The 19,794-nt window shown below is 32.8% G+C and overlaps 2 protein-coding genes across 2 annotated transcripts; both read left to right on the top strand.

The window, feature by feature from the left end:
- The first annotated feature begins 1,443 nt into the window (after nucleotides 1-1,443).
- Nucleotides 1,444-3,329, top strand: LOC128158593 (uncharacterized). The gene has a single exon (XM_052821515.1). The coding sequence runs from the start codon at nucleotides 1,506-1,508 to the stop codon at nucleotides 2,562-2,564; it is 1,059 nt and encodes a 352-aa protein (XP_052677475.1). The 5' UTR covers nucleotides 1,444-1,505; the 3' UTR covers nucleotides 2,565-3,329.
- Nucleotides 3,330-4,272: 943 nt separating this feature from the next.
- Nucleotides 4,273-5,988, top strand: LOC128161775 (uncharacterized). Its single transcript, XM_052825168.1, has one exon. It carries the CDS (start codon nucleotides 4,362-4,364, stop codon nucleotides 5,313-5,315), a length of 954 nt encoding a protein of 317 aa, XP_052681128.1. The 5' UTR covers nucleotides 4,273-4,361; the 3' UTR covers nucleotides 5,316-5,988.
- Nucleotides 5,989-19,794: the final 13,806 nt, after the last annotated feature.

Below are 19,794 nucleotides of genomic sequence, written 5' to 3'. Positions count from 1 at the left end.
TTACATGTTTATTCGTAAATTGTATTTAAATTATGACTTAGAATTGTTTTCATATATATATATATATATATATATATATATATATATATATATATATATATATATATATATATATATTTTTTTTTTTTTCAATAAATCTTTAAATAAGAAAAAAAATGATAAATTCGCACTATTAAGTTAGATATGTGTATGATCTACTATGATTATAATTATATTACTTCACTTTATTAACTTTACTTTGTAAAAATATAAATGTATAAGGTATCCTCATTTTTTTTCTTTTTGCTACATAGTTACCGATCCAGGGGGCCCCTGGCACCCCAGGTAAGGTATACAAAGAGGGCCTCTGCGGAGGTATTACCTCAAGCAATTTGTATGTAATTTCAAATAAAATCATTATTAAAAAAAAAAAAAAAAACATCAATAATTACATTACCTGTCTGATTTGGCATGGACAGGATATATTATATAACAAACTTCAAGACCCTACCACATTTTTAGTTATTCATAAAATGTAAAGCTGCCTAAGCATCTGGATAATCTAGGCAACTCTCCGTATCTGATCCTATATTTTGAGTTTCAATTTCATAGTCATCAATTACACAAGTTTGAATAAGCAATGGCCATTGTTTCCCTTGATATCTGATATGCTCCATAAAATCCGCCGATGGCACGGATTGAGCATCAGACTAGGCGAATCAGTATTACAAGACACATCATACATCAAAATGTGGTAAAGACAGAACCGAAAATAACTAAGACTTAATAACTGAATAACTAAGATATGACCATCAAAGGAAACCTGTTTCAAAACCTTAAACTACTCCAGCATCCAAAACCTTTTGCTCATATTCCTCATTCAAGTATGTTAAGTGCATTAGTATCAGAAAGTTCATCATCCATACAATTTAATGAATGTAAAGCCAATAAGGACTCGAATATGACCAAAAGGACACCTTCTCCATAAACTTTAACCTGTTCCAAAATATTTACCTTCCCCAGCATTCGAAACATATGGCTCATATTCAAAATTCAAACCTGTATATGTGTATATGTATCATAAGATGCACAATCAATGAAAGTTTGGTGAAGATAGAACAAATAATAATTTGAAAATGGCAATCAAAAGGCACCTGCTTCAGAAACCTTACCTGAACTACACATTGCAATATAGTTAACAATATTGCAGTATATCACCATTTGAAAGTCCAATGCAATACTAAGCCCAAACTTTTAGGTTAACTTATACTTCATTTGATCATTTTGTTTTCTGTTCAAGGTATTATATTTCTTTACACGTATAAATTGTAAAAAAAAAAAAAAAAACTCCGTTACGGTCTTCCTTAATTATGTGCATTAAACCGTTTTTTTTTTTCAAGACTGCCAATTTCAGTAAATGCACAGTTATTTATAAACTAAGGTATTTGAAAACCCCCAAAAAGATTTGTTATTAAACTTGGAATGTATTGTGTTGCCAGCTACCAAAAAAGAAAGTATATTTGACAATGTATCTAAAACCATCAGATATCAGATTTAGCCAAGATTCAATTGGACGTACGTTTGGCCGTTGCACTTCACATCCATACAAACCCATTGGGGAAACGCTGGACGAAATCCTCAAAGGTTTGATAAATGTGAACTGTATTCCTGGTATATCTGTTTACAAAAAAGATGGACTATGGTTTACTGCTGGCAACAGAAGATTGCGGGTGCTCCAAAAAGCAGAGAAACGGGGAATGTGTAGTAAGATTTATGTTAGAGAGACATTTTGTATTGATTATAACAAATTAACTACCATAAACAATGGCATTTCCGTTTTTGTTCGAGGAAATCCGGGTGGATATCTTTGGCAAACCATGCCAGTTACGAAGATGAAACTAAACCGACCACCTAAAACGGCGTTTTGTCCAACAAAACCTCCCGGTTTAACAAGTTCTTTCAAATACAAAAGACACACTGAGAAGAAAAATACTGGTGAGTTACCTGCAAAACATAGTAAACACAGGGTTCCGACAATCCATGAGCAGATAATGTCGAAGCCTGGAGAAGGTTTACGTTTTGGACAGAAGGTTTCAAAAAATTTTGACAAAATGTCTGCACACATGGGAAACCAATACAGTACTAATGTTGACTCTTATTCGGAAAACGATGATGTTGATGAAAATATATCCAATCTTTCCCCGGGATCGGGGGCCTCACAACAAAATGCCTATGGTTGGTGTCAAAAGTGTGTAATAGCTAAACCAAGGGAGTCGGAAGTAAAAGTCCACACAACAAAAGAGAAAAAAATTGTGGAAAAACAGAAAATAAGAGATGACGTATCTGCTCTTATAAATGGGCCTAGCGTTTCAGGAATCCAAAATTATAATACTTTTTTAAGATCAAATTCAGACACATTTAGACGACCGGAAAATAAAAATGTTGCAGTGACCATATCTGATGAAACCAATGCCCGCTTTCACAAATGTACCATCTATGATCACTGCTTGGCTTTCTTTGTATTTTTCTTGATTGTTGCTTTCATTGTTTTATTGGGATTTATCATAAGTATTGCAACATTTTAAATGAGATATGTAGCCCACAAATGAAAAGTTATTGTTTTAACATGCTTTATCTCTTTGTTTCGCAAATCACTGTGAACTTATTCATGCAATGATATATATTTATTACATACATACATTACATGGTTTTGATTTCGTTACATACTCTGCTATATTTTACTTTACCGGTATCCTTAAAAACAGAGACACATGCATGGTATTGATTTGGTCACACAGTGTGTTATATTTTTAACTATATCTTAACAATTATCAAACAAAACCGTTCTTAATGTGAACAATGTACAATATCTGTACAATGTTTGAGAGAAATAAAATTGAGTATTAATGTGTAAATATTACTACATTAACGAAATATACATGTTTTCTAAATCACTATATTCAAACCACTATGATGTCCTACAACATGACTTGTTGATTGATACACCATTACACAAACTTTCAACTTGCTGTAGAAGGATCTCATTTGTTAAGAAATTTCACAAAAATGCATACATGAATTAATGATGTCGTCATTCATGTGAAGTACTCGTCTTCTAGTAATTTTGAAATATAGAGCGACCCGAGTTGTTTTCCTTACAAAACTATGCACATGAATTGCTGTTTACATGTCGCATTACCTATTTAGTTCATAATTTGATTCTACAATAAAATTTTGAAAAAGACTTTACAATGTGACATTCTTAAAATGGCCTTTTTATTCAGACAATATATTTTCCTCTTTTAATTGTATATTTTGTCTTAGAAAAGGATGAATTAGTTAAATGTTAAGCCGAGGCAATATTCATGTACTAGTGTCTGATTGTTGAGCAGAAATTTAGCTTAGAACCGTTTTGAGAAGAGCTTGGACTTTCGTAAAAAAAAAAATCTGATTCGATGAAGTTAACTCAGGTTAACTGTTCAGTCATTGGCTTCAACGCAATGACTATCGTCCGACTTCATCCAGGAATGTACATTTCGTTGATGTAGCGTCAATTTCACACAACATAGCAGATGATGGCAAACAACTTTTCGGTTTTGACAATCAGTGAATGTTAATGAGCTTCTGATATCTAATCAGAAGAAAAGAGATCAATATTTGAAAGCTGTATGTATTTCAAAATGATAGCCGTTACTTTTGGGCATTTAAAACTGTATAAATTCAGAGCAATGATAAATGATGGAAGGTACCCCTTCTTTAACACTTACTAAATACTAATAAACAAATTGCTAAACAATCAGGCCTTTCTAGTTCAGAAAGACTGTGTTAGAAGTAGTATCTTGTATGCTGTACCCATGAACGTATATTGTTTGTAGTTAAAGAAACCTAAAAAATTACACCCCTTTATAAAACGTTTATGCAGTACATAGAGGACAAAACTAGTGAAACATTGACATCGTAACTGCTGCATACTAGTTTTAAAAAGTGATCAGTTAATATGTTTTTTTAATTACTAGGTTGTAAGTTTACTAGTGCTCTCCTCATTCACCTCTGTATTATCTGTGAGTGTGAAAAAATAAGCATATCATGCAGTCATGTATTATTCTGAAAAAATGTACGAGACATGTGTGTCGTATTACAATGCACCGGTTTAAATATAATATAAAATAGACGGAAGTTTTCACATGCATGAATGGGATTGTGTTCTAAATTGTAATAATACTTTAATTTTTTTCAAGGCTCTCTTGATTTCAGAAAATGCTAAGTTATTTATAAACCAAAATATTGGAGAACCTCCAAACAAGGGCTTATTAAACGTGGAGTAAATTGTGGACAAGTTACATGTTTCTGAAAAAGAAAGTATACATGTATTCAGCAATACAATGTATCAACGGCCATCTGAAATCCGATTTAGTCACGACTCTATTGGGCGTACCTTTGGCCGTTACACTCCTCATCCATACAAACCGATTGGTGAAACACTGGATGATATTCTCACTGGAAAAATCAACGTTAACTCCATTCCCACTATTTCTGTGTACAAAAAAGATGGACAGTGGTTCACCGCTAACAACAGAAGATTATGGGTGCTTCAAGAAGTAGAGAAACGAGGAAAGTGTTGTGAAATCTATGTTAGTGAGACAACGTTTGTTAATTTGAGAATCTTTACTACCACAAACAATGGCGTTTCCGTTCTGGTCCGAGGAAATCCGGGTGGTTATTTTTGGCAAACCATGCCAATTAAGACGATGCAGTCAAATGAACCCCTTGCGTCTGTGCCACCAACAAAACTCACCGATCTACCAAGTTCTTTTCATTGCCAAAGGTATTCCGAGGAGATAGATAATGATGAGATATGTGCAAAGACCAGTGTACGCCTTGATTCCAAAACCGTTAATGTTGATGATAATGTTGATAATATTGATGTTGATGATGATTTTTCTTCCAGTTTGGAAGCCTCGCAACAGAATGACATAGTGTGGGCTTTTTGTCATCAATATGGTACAGCTGAACCAAAAGAGAATGAAATTATAGGCGAAACAACGATAGAGAAAGTTATAGAAAAAACAAAAAAGACAGATATTGAATTGGCTGTTATGAATGGGCCTAACATTTCTGGAATTCACGAAAATAATACTCTGTTGAGACCGAACGCAGGGGCATCTAGACAATTGGAGAATAGAAACATTGCAATGACTATACTTACCATAATCTATGGTCGCCCTTACGAATTACCTATTGCTAGATCATTTCATTACTGGGCTTGCTTTGGATTTATCTTGATTATTTTTTTCATTGTTTTGTGGACATTAATTATATGCCAAACGGCAACTTAAAAGAAATATGTAGTCAACAAAAGAAAAAAATCATCGTACTAGCATGCTTTTTTGTAAGTTTGTTGCACAGAGCTGTGAAATATCTTGATGTGTTGTTATACATTCATAACATATTACATTACAGAGAATAAAAAACAAATATAAACGCAAAGATATATTATAGTCTGTCCCAAGATATTTATGCAGCACATTTGGACGATTTTTAATAAAAATACACATACCTGTGAAAGAGGTGCATTTAAAATAGTTGAAAGGGATAATTTCCAAGATAATTCCATTGACACATTGTCATCTATCACTCGGAAAATTCACAGGAACAAAAACAGATTCCTTACGGAGATATATAATGGGGAATGTTTACATCTTTTCTCCATTCGGAATACATCGTGCAATTTTTCAACGTTATCATCCGGTCTTGCTGCAATACAAAATCCCCGTAGACACCATATTTTTTAGCATTGTATTGAAACCTGATAAGCTAACAAGGGCGTTTCGACTGAGAAGTCTTGGACAATTTTCATACTTTTGAATGAACATCGTTTGGACCCTAGGGTATTTCTAAATATCAAGCAATTAAGCAGAATCTATATTCAGGATATCTCGGGACAGACTATAGCACAATGTAAAATTTACTACTACATGTATGTCAGACCTGGGGTAATGGTAATTTGTAATTGTAATGCATTATAATGCTCTATTTTAGTAAAGTAAGGTAATGCATTACTTTCATAAAAATGCCAGTAAGGACCATTACTTTTCAATTACATTTGAATTACACTTAGCCTATTTTTAGCTCACCTGAGCTGAAAGCTCAAGTGAGCTATTCTGATCACATTTTGTCCATCTGTCCGTCCGTCCGTCTGTCCGTCTGTAAACTTTTTACATTTTGAACTTCTTCTCTAAAACCGCATATCCAATTTCAACCAAATTTGGCACAAAGCATCCTTATGGGAGGACGAATATAAATTGCAGAAATAAAAGTCCGATCTGTATTCAAAGCGGAGAAAACCTTGAAACTGTAGAAAAAGGGGGGTGCATTTTTAAAAAACTTCTTCTTAAGAACTACCGAGGCAAATTCAACGTAGTTTAGCATAAATTATCCTTATGGGAAGGAAAATATAAACTGCAAAAAGTAAGGGGTAATTCTGTTTCAAATCTGAGTTATTACGAAAATAATAATAAAGGAAAGGCGTGTTTCAATCAGTTTAATAGCTTCGGGCTCGGCATCCGGTAAAATGGGTAGACAAGACTTGGCCTGGGCAAAACAAAAGATTGGCAGTTATTAATCTGCCAATCTCATTAAAATTTCAGGGTATTTGATGGACTAGTATATTTGTAGTCGCTGTAAATATTGCTGCAAAATAATATGCGTATTTGGAATTGACGATTGCCGATCTGCCCCGGCTTTTATTTTGCCACGGCCCGGGTTTGCATACCCATTTTACCAAGACTCGTATTCCATACTTCTAAAACGAGGTTCTTTGTTTAAAGCAGCCATGACATTATACGAAAAAGGGTCGATCTGACTATGATGAATTTGCTTGTTGTGCAACAGATCGCGCATGAAGGGAAATTTTGTAACATGCAAAATATATTGGTGCCGATTTTGTGAAGTAAATTGAGGCTAAATATTTCAATGCGTTGACAGTTTTCACACATGACGTTGGTGTTAGCTGTTCTGATTTTCGTTTCGTTTTCATTATTTATGCTTTGTAACCTGGAAACTATCGTCTGTATTTCGTGATTTTTACTTATCAAATCAAACAGAGACTTCGGTAAATCAAACAGTTAACCGTTTACCTGCGCAAATTAAGCAAAATCTGATGTAGGGGTACTGAAATACAATTCATTCTATCGGTAATTCGGCATTATCTTTTGCGTAATGGTAGATTAATGCAATATGTTTTGTTGAGATGCTCGGCATTTTCTCGAGTTTATTCAGTTTAAACAGTTAAATAGAGTTTGATATCGCTGACGGAAATATGTAGGTAAATACATGTATATATATGATTCATTTCGAAAAAATAAATTGTGTTCTTTATTTGTTATACATGTAGTGCATGTTTCTTGTGTTTAATTGTTTACAATTTCTATTTACTAACCATATTTGAGTGTTAAGCTTCGAATTATAAGCAAGATACAGAGATTTACTCACAATTCTATGTTTGTACACAGATCTTAAAAACTAAAGATTAAAAAAGTAAAAAATTTGTCAATATTTATTAAGAAAATTTTCAAAGTCTGTTCTTCCAGAAACCAACTTTAACAACTTATTGTATTGTAAACTTAACCTTTTTAGCTCACCTGAGGGTGGGGCCACAATGGGGGGTCAAAGTTTAACAAATGAATATATAGAGTAAATCTTTACAAATCTTCTTCTCAGAAACTAATCAGCCAGGAAAGCTGACGCTTGTGTGAAAGTATCATCAGGTAGTGTAGATTCAAATTTGTGAAAATCATGACCCCCGGGGGTAGGGTGGGACCACAATGGGAGATCGAAGTTTTACATAGGAATCTATAAAGTAAATCTTTGAAAATCTTCTTCTCAGAAAGTAATCAGCCGGCAAGCTGAAACTTGTGTGGAAGCATCCTCAGGTAGTGTAGATTCAAAGTTGTGAAAATAACAACCCCTGGGGGTAGGCTGGGGCCACAATGGGGGGTCGAAGTTTAAAATATGATTATATAGAGTAAATCTTTATACATCTTCTTCTCAGAAACTAATTAGCCAGGAAAGCTGAAACTTGTGTGGAAGCATCGTCAGGTAGTGTAGATTCATATTTGTGAAAATCATAACCCTGGGGGTAGGTTTGGGCCACAATGGGGGGTCGATGTTTTACATAGGAATAAACAGAGTAAATCTTTAAAAATCTTTTTCTCAGAAACTAATCAGCCAGGAAAGCTGAAACTTGTGTGAAATCATTCTCAGGTAGTGTAGATAAAAAGTTGTGAAAATCATGATCCCCAGGGGTAGGGTGGGGCCACAATGGGGGGGGGTCAAAGTTTAACAAAGGAATATATAGGGTAAATCTTTAAAAATCTTCTCAGAAACTAATCAGCCAGATGATTCTTTATAATTGTTAAGACTTTGGCCCCAGAACAATTCTATGGCCTCACGATTCAGAGTTTGATGTACGTTTATATCCCATATATAAACTATTGTTAAGGATCTTTTTGAGAACTGCAATACTCAACATATGATATGACTATAAAATCATCCTGTTAGAAAAGGGACTAATGATTATAAACATAAGAATATCCAGGGGAAAATGGGTTTTATTTATACAGGATCTACAGGTATTATTGTACATTGTCCAGATAGTTTGTATTATGACTCCATTAAGCTGATTTTATCATACCTATTGTTCCTCAGGTGAGCGATGTGGCCCATGAGCCTCTTGTTTATTTAAAGGTCATATGAACCGATATCCTAACCATATTGAGTTATATACAAGAATGAGTTCATAAGTGCCTATTTAATAAGACTGACATTGTTTTTTGGATATTTTATGCAAAATGTGAGCGCCTCAGTCGATCAAAATCACTAAATAGGGAAAAGGAACATTGACTTACGCGGCTTACCTCCCTTGCTTATGACGTCAGTAAGACCCAATAGCCGTATAAACTTAAAGCTATGTTGTGAATACAAATATCCATGTCATTTTGCAGCATTTTAAAAGAAAATAAATACTATTTTATATAAAAACTTGTATAATTATACAATAAACAACCACGTCAATATTTTTTCTCTCAAGAAATGAAATCATGTGCGTTTATATTTAATAGCGTGTACATACATGTATTCAGTTTCGAGACTGCACGGAAAATGAATGATTTTCCTCATAGATCCACATGCAAGTATAATATAATTTTAATATATGCATGTATAGATGTTTTATTTCGATCTTTTTGATGAAATTGACAAATTCAAAAATAACTGATCGTTTTTGCCCATTTGCACGTTCATGCAAAAGATTTTTATTTCTAAACAACTTATAGCCTCATTGTGCATCATATTCGCTTCACGATTATATTGTTTGTTTCGCTTTGAAATTCACAAATATGTTACCATTTAATTATTTTTAGTCTAAGAGAAATTTCTTCAAATGTTTTGTTTTTGAAACGTGTATACTTGTATGTGCGGTGTTTTAATTTTACAACGTGTATATGCGGTGTTGACTCACAGATCCCTTCTATCTCACTTTCTTCCGCAATGTTTTCTTTCGTGTTTTTTTTATCATTATTGATGCTTGTTCTTAATAAAATCTGTTGATTATCTTCACATTCGTTCACAACTATTTTTATCAAACAATCGATTTATCTTACCGGTACATATCTAAATCCTTAAATGCCACATTTCCGCGATCTAATTTAATAAAACGTTAATACACGTGTACACAAAGTATTTTCTAAAGATATTGCTACATGTATATATCAATAAGTCAGAAATTTATATTATTTTAAAATAAAATTTAAGAATAATTTTGCGGCATTTTATAGCAGCTCTTAAATACAAACTATGTACACAATGCCTCAAACATTTTTGAATTCATTGGCCTGCCTTATATTTATTTAAATGACAAAATAAATCAAATCAATTAAAATGCTTTAATTCCCTTTAAATGTAGCTCAAACATTATACGTACCGAAGAAGAAAATGATGTTTCTATTTCAAAAGGATAAGGATAATTCATTAATCAGCTGTTAATGTTTGAGCATTTCTTTCGTTAAATTTCCATTGCAGTACGGGATCTTCTTCATGATTTTACTCTGGTTAGAAAGCTGATATTAGATTTATTCATTAACGACCAATTAAAACTAAGTCATCTCTAGGTTACTACGAAATCAAATGATCTCATTTGAAAAGAAAGACACGTTCATATATGCCAAAATTACTAAAACTTAATCGATAAACTACTGTAAAATTACACTAGTTTTAATGCATTGTTTACATTGGTGGGTCTGTGTGACGTCATAAATTCACAAAATCAAGAACGATAAGCGGGCAAGATTTTTTTCATGTGCTCAGTTTTCACGGTTATTTCTCAGTAATGCAAAGGCAAAAAAAACCTTACATCACGTATTTTAACATTTGTTTACACCAAGCTTTATATTTATGAAAGAAAATCATAGTGTTAAAAAATCGTTTCATATGACCTTCAATGTAATAAACTGATTATCCTTTCAAAAATTAAAAATAAATTTTCAAGATTAATATGACTCATTCTTTTTTTAAGTGTTATCATATATTCGATTGTCACCTATAAACTTTTAAATATTTCTTTTAATTTTTAGAAGAAGTTAAATTACTGACCCATGATGATAGTCAACCAGTTCGTGTGATATAAACAAAATATCACCATCGTGTGACGTATTGTCTTAAAATATTAGTCTTTGGGTAGTGAGGTACCTTAAACCCTGTAAAAATTACTCTAAGTGTTAGAAACATTTAATCACACAGGTTGTTTTATCAAATAGTTGACTCCTGACAGTTATGTGTTACTGTTGTGGAGATACTAGAGAGGCTAAGTATTTGAAAGTGTATATGTACGAGTACGTCTAAATGTAACTAAGGGAATCCCCTAATTTTATATTATTACATGTATGTCATAATATCTGCATACCGCGTAATTCTACAAGCTGTACAAAACGTGTAGAATCAAATAGAACACGGAGGTGAATACTTGTAGCATTTTTAATTAGAAATACTATCTCTATATATACCAAAAGTTGTTTTAATTAATTTTATTTAACATATGCCAAATGTTGGTACGTGCACGTGTAAACATACTTGCAGCTCTACAGGTATCCGTAGACGTACACGTTCAAATGCTTAACCCCTCTAATTACTAATTGGCCTCTGTTTAGGTCTTTTGCAGACTAAGGTAGTGATAATTGTATAGGTTGCATCTTTACCTGTTCCAAGTCTTGATACGGAATACAATCAACTATGTTTTAATTATGCATAAGTAGATACCCTGCACATCAGTGGGTAGACACTTTAAGGTTGTAGTTTATTTCTCAGTACAGTACCTCTTACACTAGTGATACTCATACATTTGAGCCACCCCTGAATTAAGATATGTTTAGAGACATTTATTCAATACATGAACTGATTGTTCAATTCCAAGTATAGCCTCAAACTAATGTTACCGGTTCACTTTTCTCAGCTTTGGCTACTTTTAAGCATGCTAACGTCAAACTTAGAAAGTTAAATCAAAATGATTTGTTACCAGAAATTATTCCTTTTTTTGTGTAATTTATTAATTTAAATTTGTAATTTAAATTATTACTTTTGTAAATGAAAGTAATGGTAATTGTAGTTGTAATGGACAGAATTCCCATCTAGTTGTAAGATATTGCATTGCATCTTAAATTAATTGACTCTTGACTCCAGGTCTGGTGTAAGTGTATGTATTCTAAATCACTTGTTTAAACAACTACATTATAATATGTAATAATGATTTTGATAATAATTCTTCTAACCTGTAAACTACACATATCATACGCAAAAATTAGACAATGTTGTTATAAAATGCAAGATTTTTGTGAGTTTCAAAAAATGCAGATGCAAACAAAATTGATTTTATAAAAGACAAAAGAAACAGTAAGAAATGTTTAATTGCCGCTGATCTGGTTAGAATTGATATATACCTTACATGTACACCATTTTTTCTCTTTCCAAGAAAACGTAATTATATTTCCTGCATTTTATCTGAAAAAACTATCTCTACCCAGTACTCAAATACAATATTGTGCAACCGAACGCAATTTTGAAGAATAAGAAAGCAAATACAATCAAAATTAAATAAAACATACATTAGCTTTTATAAAAACACACATTAACACATCCCACATTAAATATAATAAACGATGTGATTGTCAGTAGTGATTGGTCAGCATCTGTATCTTGATTGACACAACATTTAGCAAACTTTCAACTTTCAACTTGTAAAATCATCTCATTGGATGAAATATTCCACAAATATTTAGGCATGAATTAACAAGGTTGTCAGAAACATCACTTCACTAGGCAGGTAGCTATGTAGAGTACTCATCTTCTGTAAGTTTTAAAATTCATGGCAGTCCGAGTGGGTTTTACTTGCATAACTCTGCACATAAATTTCTGTGTACGTGTCGCATTACCCATTTAGTTTTAGATTTAATTTTGCGATAGTATTTGAAAGAGACTATACTACATGTATATTACAAATATACAAATGATCTTTATATTAAGATGTTTAAAGTCAATGACAAAATATTTTCCTTTACATTTTTCTATTGTAAATTTTGTCTTAAAAAAAGAATTGATGCCGGGCCAATAATCATTTTATTTACACACCTATGCACATAAATGTCTGTATACATGTTGCCTTACCCATTTAGTTTGAATTCAAATCTATGATAAAATTTGACAGAGATTGTACAATAATAAAATGTTAAAAGAATGATTTAGTTTGTCATTTAACGTGGCAATACACATGTACTAGTATCTCATATAGGTGAGCATCGGCACATAAAATGTAACCATTTTTGCTACCTATTTAGGCATTGAATGCTTATTTTTGGATGTTGTCGGTCCTATGACACACCAAGCGATGTAAACAAATTGAATACCGCGTGGTAGCGGGGATCTGGCAATCATAAATGTTAAAGGTTTTTAACGTAGAATGGCACTAATTTAATATGTAAATAATCAGGGTTAATAAGTTCAGGTTTATTCAAACACAAATTGGTTTTGACTAATTATTTTGCACTTCATTTTTAGGATTAAGGCAACTTATTAAGGTTTAACTAATCACAATTACTTCTAATGAATTCTTTTGTTTATTGTTATATCAAATGTTAAATATGTTCTTGGCAAAAAATAAACATCTATTTACTTAACAAATTACAATTCAAATTCCTCTAACAATATGTATACTTTCAAGTTAAATACTAAAATCTGATTGGTTTATACGCAGATTATAAACCGTTCTATTACCCTCAGCGTTATCAACAAACTTGACTACGGGTAACACGACAAATTTTTACCTGCGCGTAAATATTGCGCGAACGGTTCGCCGTAGAATTTACGCCAAGCAGTAACATTTTATTCAAAATTAAGACATTCAGAAGAATTAAATGAATATTGCCTGTTGGAGGATTGGTTGGGGGTAGGGGTTGGTGTCAGTTGAAATTGACAACCTCGAAAACCATTGTCAACCGATGCGAAGCATCGATAACCATTGTGAACCGTCGCGAAGCGGCGGTTGACAATGGTTTTCTCGGGGTGTCAATTTCAACTATTACCCCCTACCCATAAAAAACAGGCACTATTCATATACATATGTAGTGTTGCATGGTGTCAAACTGAGCACTGTCCTATCAGTTATCCATAAAAGGTTTTCGGGGATCGAATCAATTCACTCAGTCTCATGGATAACAGGTTAATTGTCAGTTACTACCTTCAACTTTCATTCTTTCTATTTAGAAGGGGGGTATTAATTTATTTTTGTTTGTTTGTTGTTTGTTTTTTGAATTTTTTTGAATTTCCTGAATATTTATAAATTTGGGGTTTTTTAGGGTTTTTTGTTGTTGTTTTTTGGCGTTTTTTTAAATTCATTATCCAGCCTAAAAGGAGGTAAAAGTTCTTGGTGATATTTTGCTGTTTATGAATTTATGCATGAACCCTATTCATTTTCTTATAATATAGATAAAATAGCTAAATTAGAATTAGCATGTCAACATAATTATATCATATGTCAACCTTATTTTGGAAATAAAACAAACTTTATGGTTACTAACCTTACAGCAATGCCTTTTCTATCGGTAAAAAAATTGGTTTTTACCCAATTGTAAGAAAAAATATAAATATTACATATAGTTTAAGAACAATGAGAATTCAAGGGAAACAACAGTGGATTTAAATAAAGGCCGCATTTAAATGCTCTAAATCTAAATCTCAACGAGCGATGACAACTTTGCTTTTTTGCAGAGTCTTTCCAAATGATTAACATACAATGAACTTATACATAAACAACTGAAGGGGCTTCGTGTCATTGTTGTTCAATTGTAAACTTTCAATGCAAATGCAATGGTACTTGAGCAAACAAAATCACGAAATCGCTTATTTTTATTTCTTTAGATGGAGAAAATGGTAAGTATAAAACATCATGTGTATATTCCGACCATTAACCTTGCAAATTCAATTGATGCTTGCATTTATGTTAGTATCTTGATTTTTTTCAGGCAAAGTTTAACCATGCAAGGGTCAAATAGTATAACGTAAAATTATAAAGGGATTTCCCAGCATCTATAAATAGAATATTATGTAATTCCCTGTTTGTTGGCGGCATATAATGTGCACAGTATTGATTAATGGTATTTTCAGCTCATCCAGTTTCAGAAAATCTAAAGTTATTTATAACTAACGGTAGTGAAGACTGCAAGATATCGGATAGTTAAATCTCAGGTGTATTAAAGCTTTTAGCCATTGAATAAGAGTGTCCTTAGCGAAATAATATGTATCTGCGACCATCAGAAATTTGTTTCAGCCAGGACTCTATTGGCTGTACTTTTGGTCGTTGTACCTCCCATCGATACAGACCAATTGGAGATACACTGGACGATATTCTGACTGGGAGGATTAATGTCAACTCCATTCCATGTATTTCTGTTTATCAAAAAAATGGAAAATGGTTCACAGCTGACAACAGGAGATTGTGGGTGTTCCAGGAGGCAGAAAAACGAGGAAAATGTACTGAAATTATTGTCCGAGAGACCTTCTACATTGATAACAACAAATTTACGACAATGAACAATGGTGCATCCGTTTATGTCCGAGGAAATCCGGGTGGTTATCTCTGGCGAAACATACCTACAAAGAACATACAACCGAACGAAAACCCTAAAATCACGTCTTTGCAAACGATCCCAAACAGTTCCTACACAAACCAAAATTATATCGAGGATGTGGATACTACTGATATATGTTCGACGGAACTTGAACGGAATGTCCCAACGATCGATGAGATGTCAACGGCAGAACGTAAAGAAACTTTATCTCTTGAAAAAAATATTTCTAGAGATGACAGCGTAATGTCTGTAGATAGTGGAAACCAATATAATATAGATGTTGACTCCGATTCTGAAGAAAATAATGTTGATGAAATATCACGCGATTTCTCCTTCATTTCAATGGCTTCAAATCAACAGGACAGTATACTGTGTCAGCAAAACAACACAGCAAAACCAAATGCAATGAAGAGAGCAATGGAAGAACAAGTTGAAGACGACAGAGAAATTATAAACAATGAACAGACTGTAATAAATTCATCTAACATTCCAGGAAGCCTTATCGGCAGTACCTTTTTAAATTCAAATTCAGAGACTCTTGAGCAGTTGGAGAATAGAGATGTTGCTGTAACCATGTGCGACGAAGACAATGCCAAGTCCTCAAAATGTTCGAAATCTAAAAAGTGTATTTTATTTGTATTTTGCTTGATTCTGGTTTTTGTTGCTTTATTGTGTACCATATTAAGCATAACATTGACTTAAATGACATTTGTAGCCCGCGTTAGAGAATTCTTATTTATTGTATATATACGTACATGTATGTTTTATACTGCAGAGAACTGTGAGGTACACTTCATCAATAAATGTAAACAATCAAACTTCATGTGGTTGAACTATGTTACACGTTGTTATTGTGTCAAATTTCAGTTCAATTTTAAAAAATAGCGAGAAAATATTAATTCAATAATTATACGGTTATTTTTTACTATTCAGTAGATGCAATAACGTGTGAAAAAACACCCCTTTTTGTGTAAAAATACTACTAAATATATTTTGAATTTAATCATTTGTGACACTATGCAGATATTGATATAAAAATCATGATGTGATTTGAAGTTATTATTCATCTAAGCGTCAAGTAAAGTGTATCTAATAAACTGTCGAAGTTTCGATTGGTTTATCAGAATTAAACGGTGGTGCTGGGGAATAAATTAAAAGATAATTTCTTTTTTTTAATGTACCATGTACAGTTTTACATGGTTATCATCAAAGTAATAGAGTAAACTACAATGTGTATTCTTTTTTGTAAAATTATGTATTTGCAAACATGTAAGCATCGCTTAACTAAGCAAAATGAATTTCAACACTGTTTTATCGGAAGAGACTTTCTGAAGATTACAGACACACATTGGATTTCCTAATTCTCGTTATTAGGGGTTTTACACAGTTGACCGTCCCGTATTTTTTTTCCTGGATAATATCAATATTCTTGAATCAAAACAATCGATGGATGGAACCCTCATAGTTTTCCAAGGTACATGTATGGCAGTGTCTGGAGTTCATGAACCCACTTCTATTTACAGAAGGGACTTTGTTTCATTATTTATCAAGTGTAAATTACCTCTTTAGTAAACACAATAAAAACAATTTAGCGGTAACTTATCAAAATCACTTTTTTTATAAGAAAACATTTTGATAAAGATATCTGTTAGAATGAACATATCATGTATTAATCCTGATCATTATTTATGCACTTAGATTGATGCTAGAAACTTGATTCTAACCTGTCATAGAAAATGAAGAAAGCAACAAATATTATGAAAATTATAAAGAGAATCTCTAGCATGTATAAATTGTCTGTTTATCTTGTAGTAGGCACAATATAATATGCACCATATCGATTGTTTTACGGCAAGATTAAGAAAATTTAAAGTTATTCATAAACCACAATAGTTAAATCCCAAACGATATCAGCTGATAACCTTGTAATGTACGATGTTATTAAATGTTTTCAGCTATTCAAAGGTTGTATTTTTAGCAAAGCAACATGATTCTGCAACCGTTAGAAATATGTTTCAGTCACGAGTCTATTGGCCGTACTTTTGGTCGTTGTACCTCTCATCCATACAGACCGATTGGAGAAACACTGGACGATATTCTGACTGGAAAGATTAATGTCAACTCCATTTCAAGTATTTCTGTTTACAAAAAGAATGAAAAAATGGTTCACAGCTGACAACAGAAGATTGTGGGCGTTCCAAGAGGCAGAAAAACGTGGGAAGTGTAGTGAAATTTATGTCCGAGAGACCCTCTACATTGATTACAACAAATTTACGACAAAAAACAATGGTGTATCCGTTTATGTCCGAGGGAATCCGGGTGGTTATCTATGGAGAAACGTACCTACAAAGAACATACAACCGAACAAAAACCATAAAATCACGTCTTTGCAAACGAACCCGACCAGTTCGGCCTACACACACCAAAAGTGTAGTAAGGAGACGGATACCAGTGGTATACGTTCGACGAAACTTGAACGAAATTTTCCAACGTTTAATGAAATATCCATGAAGTACCGTGAAGAAGATTTATGTTTTAAAAAAGAAACAAGAGATATTGAGCCAATGTATGTAGATTATATAGAAACAAGAGATATTGAGCCAATGTCTCTAGATTATGAATATAATTATGGAAAAAAATATTATAGTATTGATGTTGACTCTGTTTCTGAAGAAAAAAAATTACCCAATTTTCGTTTCGTTTCAAAACTTTCAAACCAACAGGACAACACCAATGTCTTTTGTCAGCATTGTAGCAAAGCAAAGCGAAAGGTAACTAAATCAGCGATGGAAGAAAAGGTTGGAGACGAAAGGAAAATAAAATATAGAGAAGAGGCTGCAATCAATTCACATGATATTCCAATAAATTCCATTTATAGTCCCTTTTTGAGTTCTAATTCAAAGAGATATGAATCATTGGAGAATATGGATGTTGTTGTGACTGTTCGTAATGAAACCACATACGTGATTAACAACTTCCGTAAATGGTCCGAATTGAAACACTGTAATTTTGCTCCAGTTTGCTTTATTTTGTTAGTTATTGCTACATTGTGTTTATTTGGAAGCATAATACATGAAGTAACTTAAATAACATTTTAGCCGACTTCAGAGAAATAATCTTCTTGCTTGTTTCTATAGGTATGATGAAGAATACAGAGTATTGTACATGTAGTAATCATCTATAAAAAACATTTCTTCGTTGGTTTTGAATTACGTTACACCCTAAGACTGTGCCATATTTGAATTGCATCTTAGAAATATAGCGAGCAAAAATTGGATTATACATTTTGTTATATTTATAGTATATGAAACAACGCCATTTTGTGTTTTTTAAAAAAATACTACTACTACTACTAAAGTAAGTCCCTAGTCAATACTTTGTTGATAAAAGTAATGTGATCTGGTTCAATATTCTTTAAATCAATGGGAAAATACTATGTAAACTATTTTTTTAATATTTAAAAAATACATGTCTTGACTCTTGACCATGCTATGCAGATCATTAATATGAAATGATGATTCTGTTTACTCAAATTGTGAGTTTAACGTGGTCTTCACGCCAATAAATATAGATGAATTTCAAATCATTATTTATCGTAAATTCTTGTTTAATATGTACAAATGAATTTCAAAAGTTTAAGCTGATTTATTGCTATAAAATATTGGTGTTTGAAATTTGAAAATGAACAAGAATAGAATTCCTGGGTCCCCCGCCGGTCAAGCAGTATACTAGTATCGACCAAGGCTGATTAAGGAACTTGACCAAGGTATTAGTGGTATAAACATTTGGTATAAATTTAATGAAAATCCGTCAAAATTCGTAGGCATGAGAGCGCTTACAAGGTCAATTTTTGGATAAAACATTATTGTGGTCAAAGTCCTATAACTCCAACAAAAAGTATCGACCAATGCTGATTTTCGAACTTGACCAAGGTAATAGTGGTATAAACATTTGGTATAAATTTAATGAAAATCCGTCAAAATTTGTAGGCATGAGAGCGCTTACAAAAAAAAGTGTGACGGACGCACGGACACACGGACACATGGACGAACGCCCGGCATTTCTATGTCCCCGCTCCGCGTTGCGGCGGGGGACAATAAAAAAAAATCTAAATGTACCATTTACAGTTTTTACCTGTTACATGTGTAAACTATGGTATTTATCTTTAATTGGAATATAAAATTGAACGATATAGTTACCCTTCAAATCTTCTAGTAAGATCCCTTATTTACATATTGGGCCATTCAGACATGAGTTTGTTTGCATCAAACAACCTTCCGCAAACAAACATCAAAAATAAAAATAATCTAGAGATAAGGGCTTAATAAGGTTGACCCCGTCGCGGGTGGAAATCCCCTAATGTTCGGGAAATTGAAAAATGCATGACGTCATTTTGGAGAAAACTCCTGCGACCAAAATAGACTATCGAAAACACATGACACACTGATACTATTGTACGACGTTCGTGCATTTCATAAGCCACATGTTGACTTACATTTTTGCATGTTAGATCATTAAATGTCTAAACCGTTTAACGAACATGCACTTTTATCGTTTTTATCATAGAACTATATCTTATAAAAAAAAACATTTTCAGAAAATAGATTGTTCTTTATTGCGCAAACATCTACTTTCGATTCTATCA

Source organism: Crassostrea angulata, chromosome 1, assembly GCF_025612915.1.
Source record: "Crassostrea angulata isolate pt1a10 chromosome 1, ASM2561291v2, whole genome shotgun sequence".
Lineage (NCBI taxonomy): Eukaryota > Metazoa > Mollusca > Bivalvia > Ostreida > Ostreidae > Magallana > Magallana angulata.
This window is presented reverse-complemented; position numbering and strand designations above follow the sequence as displayed.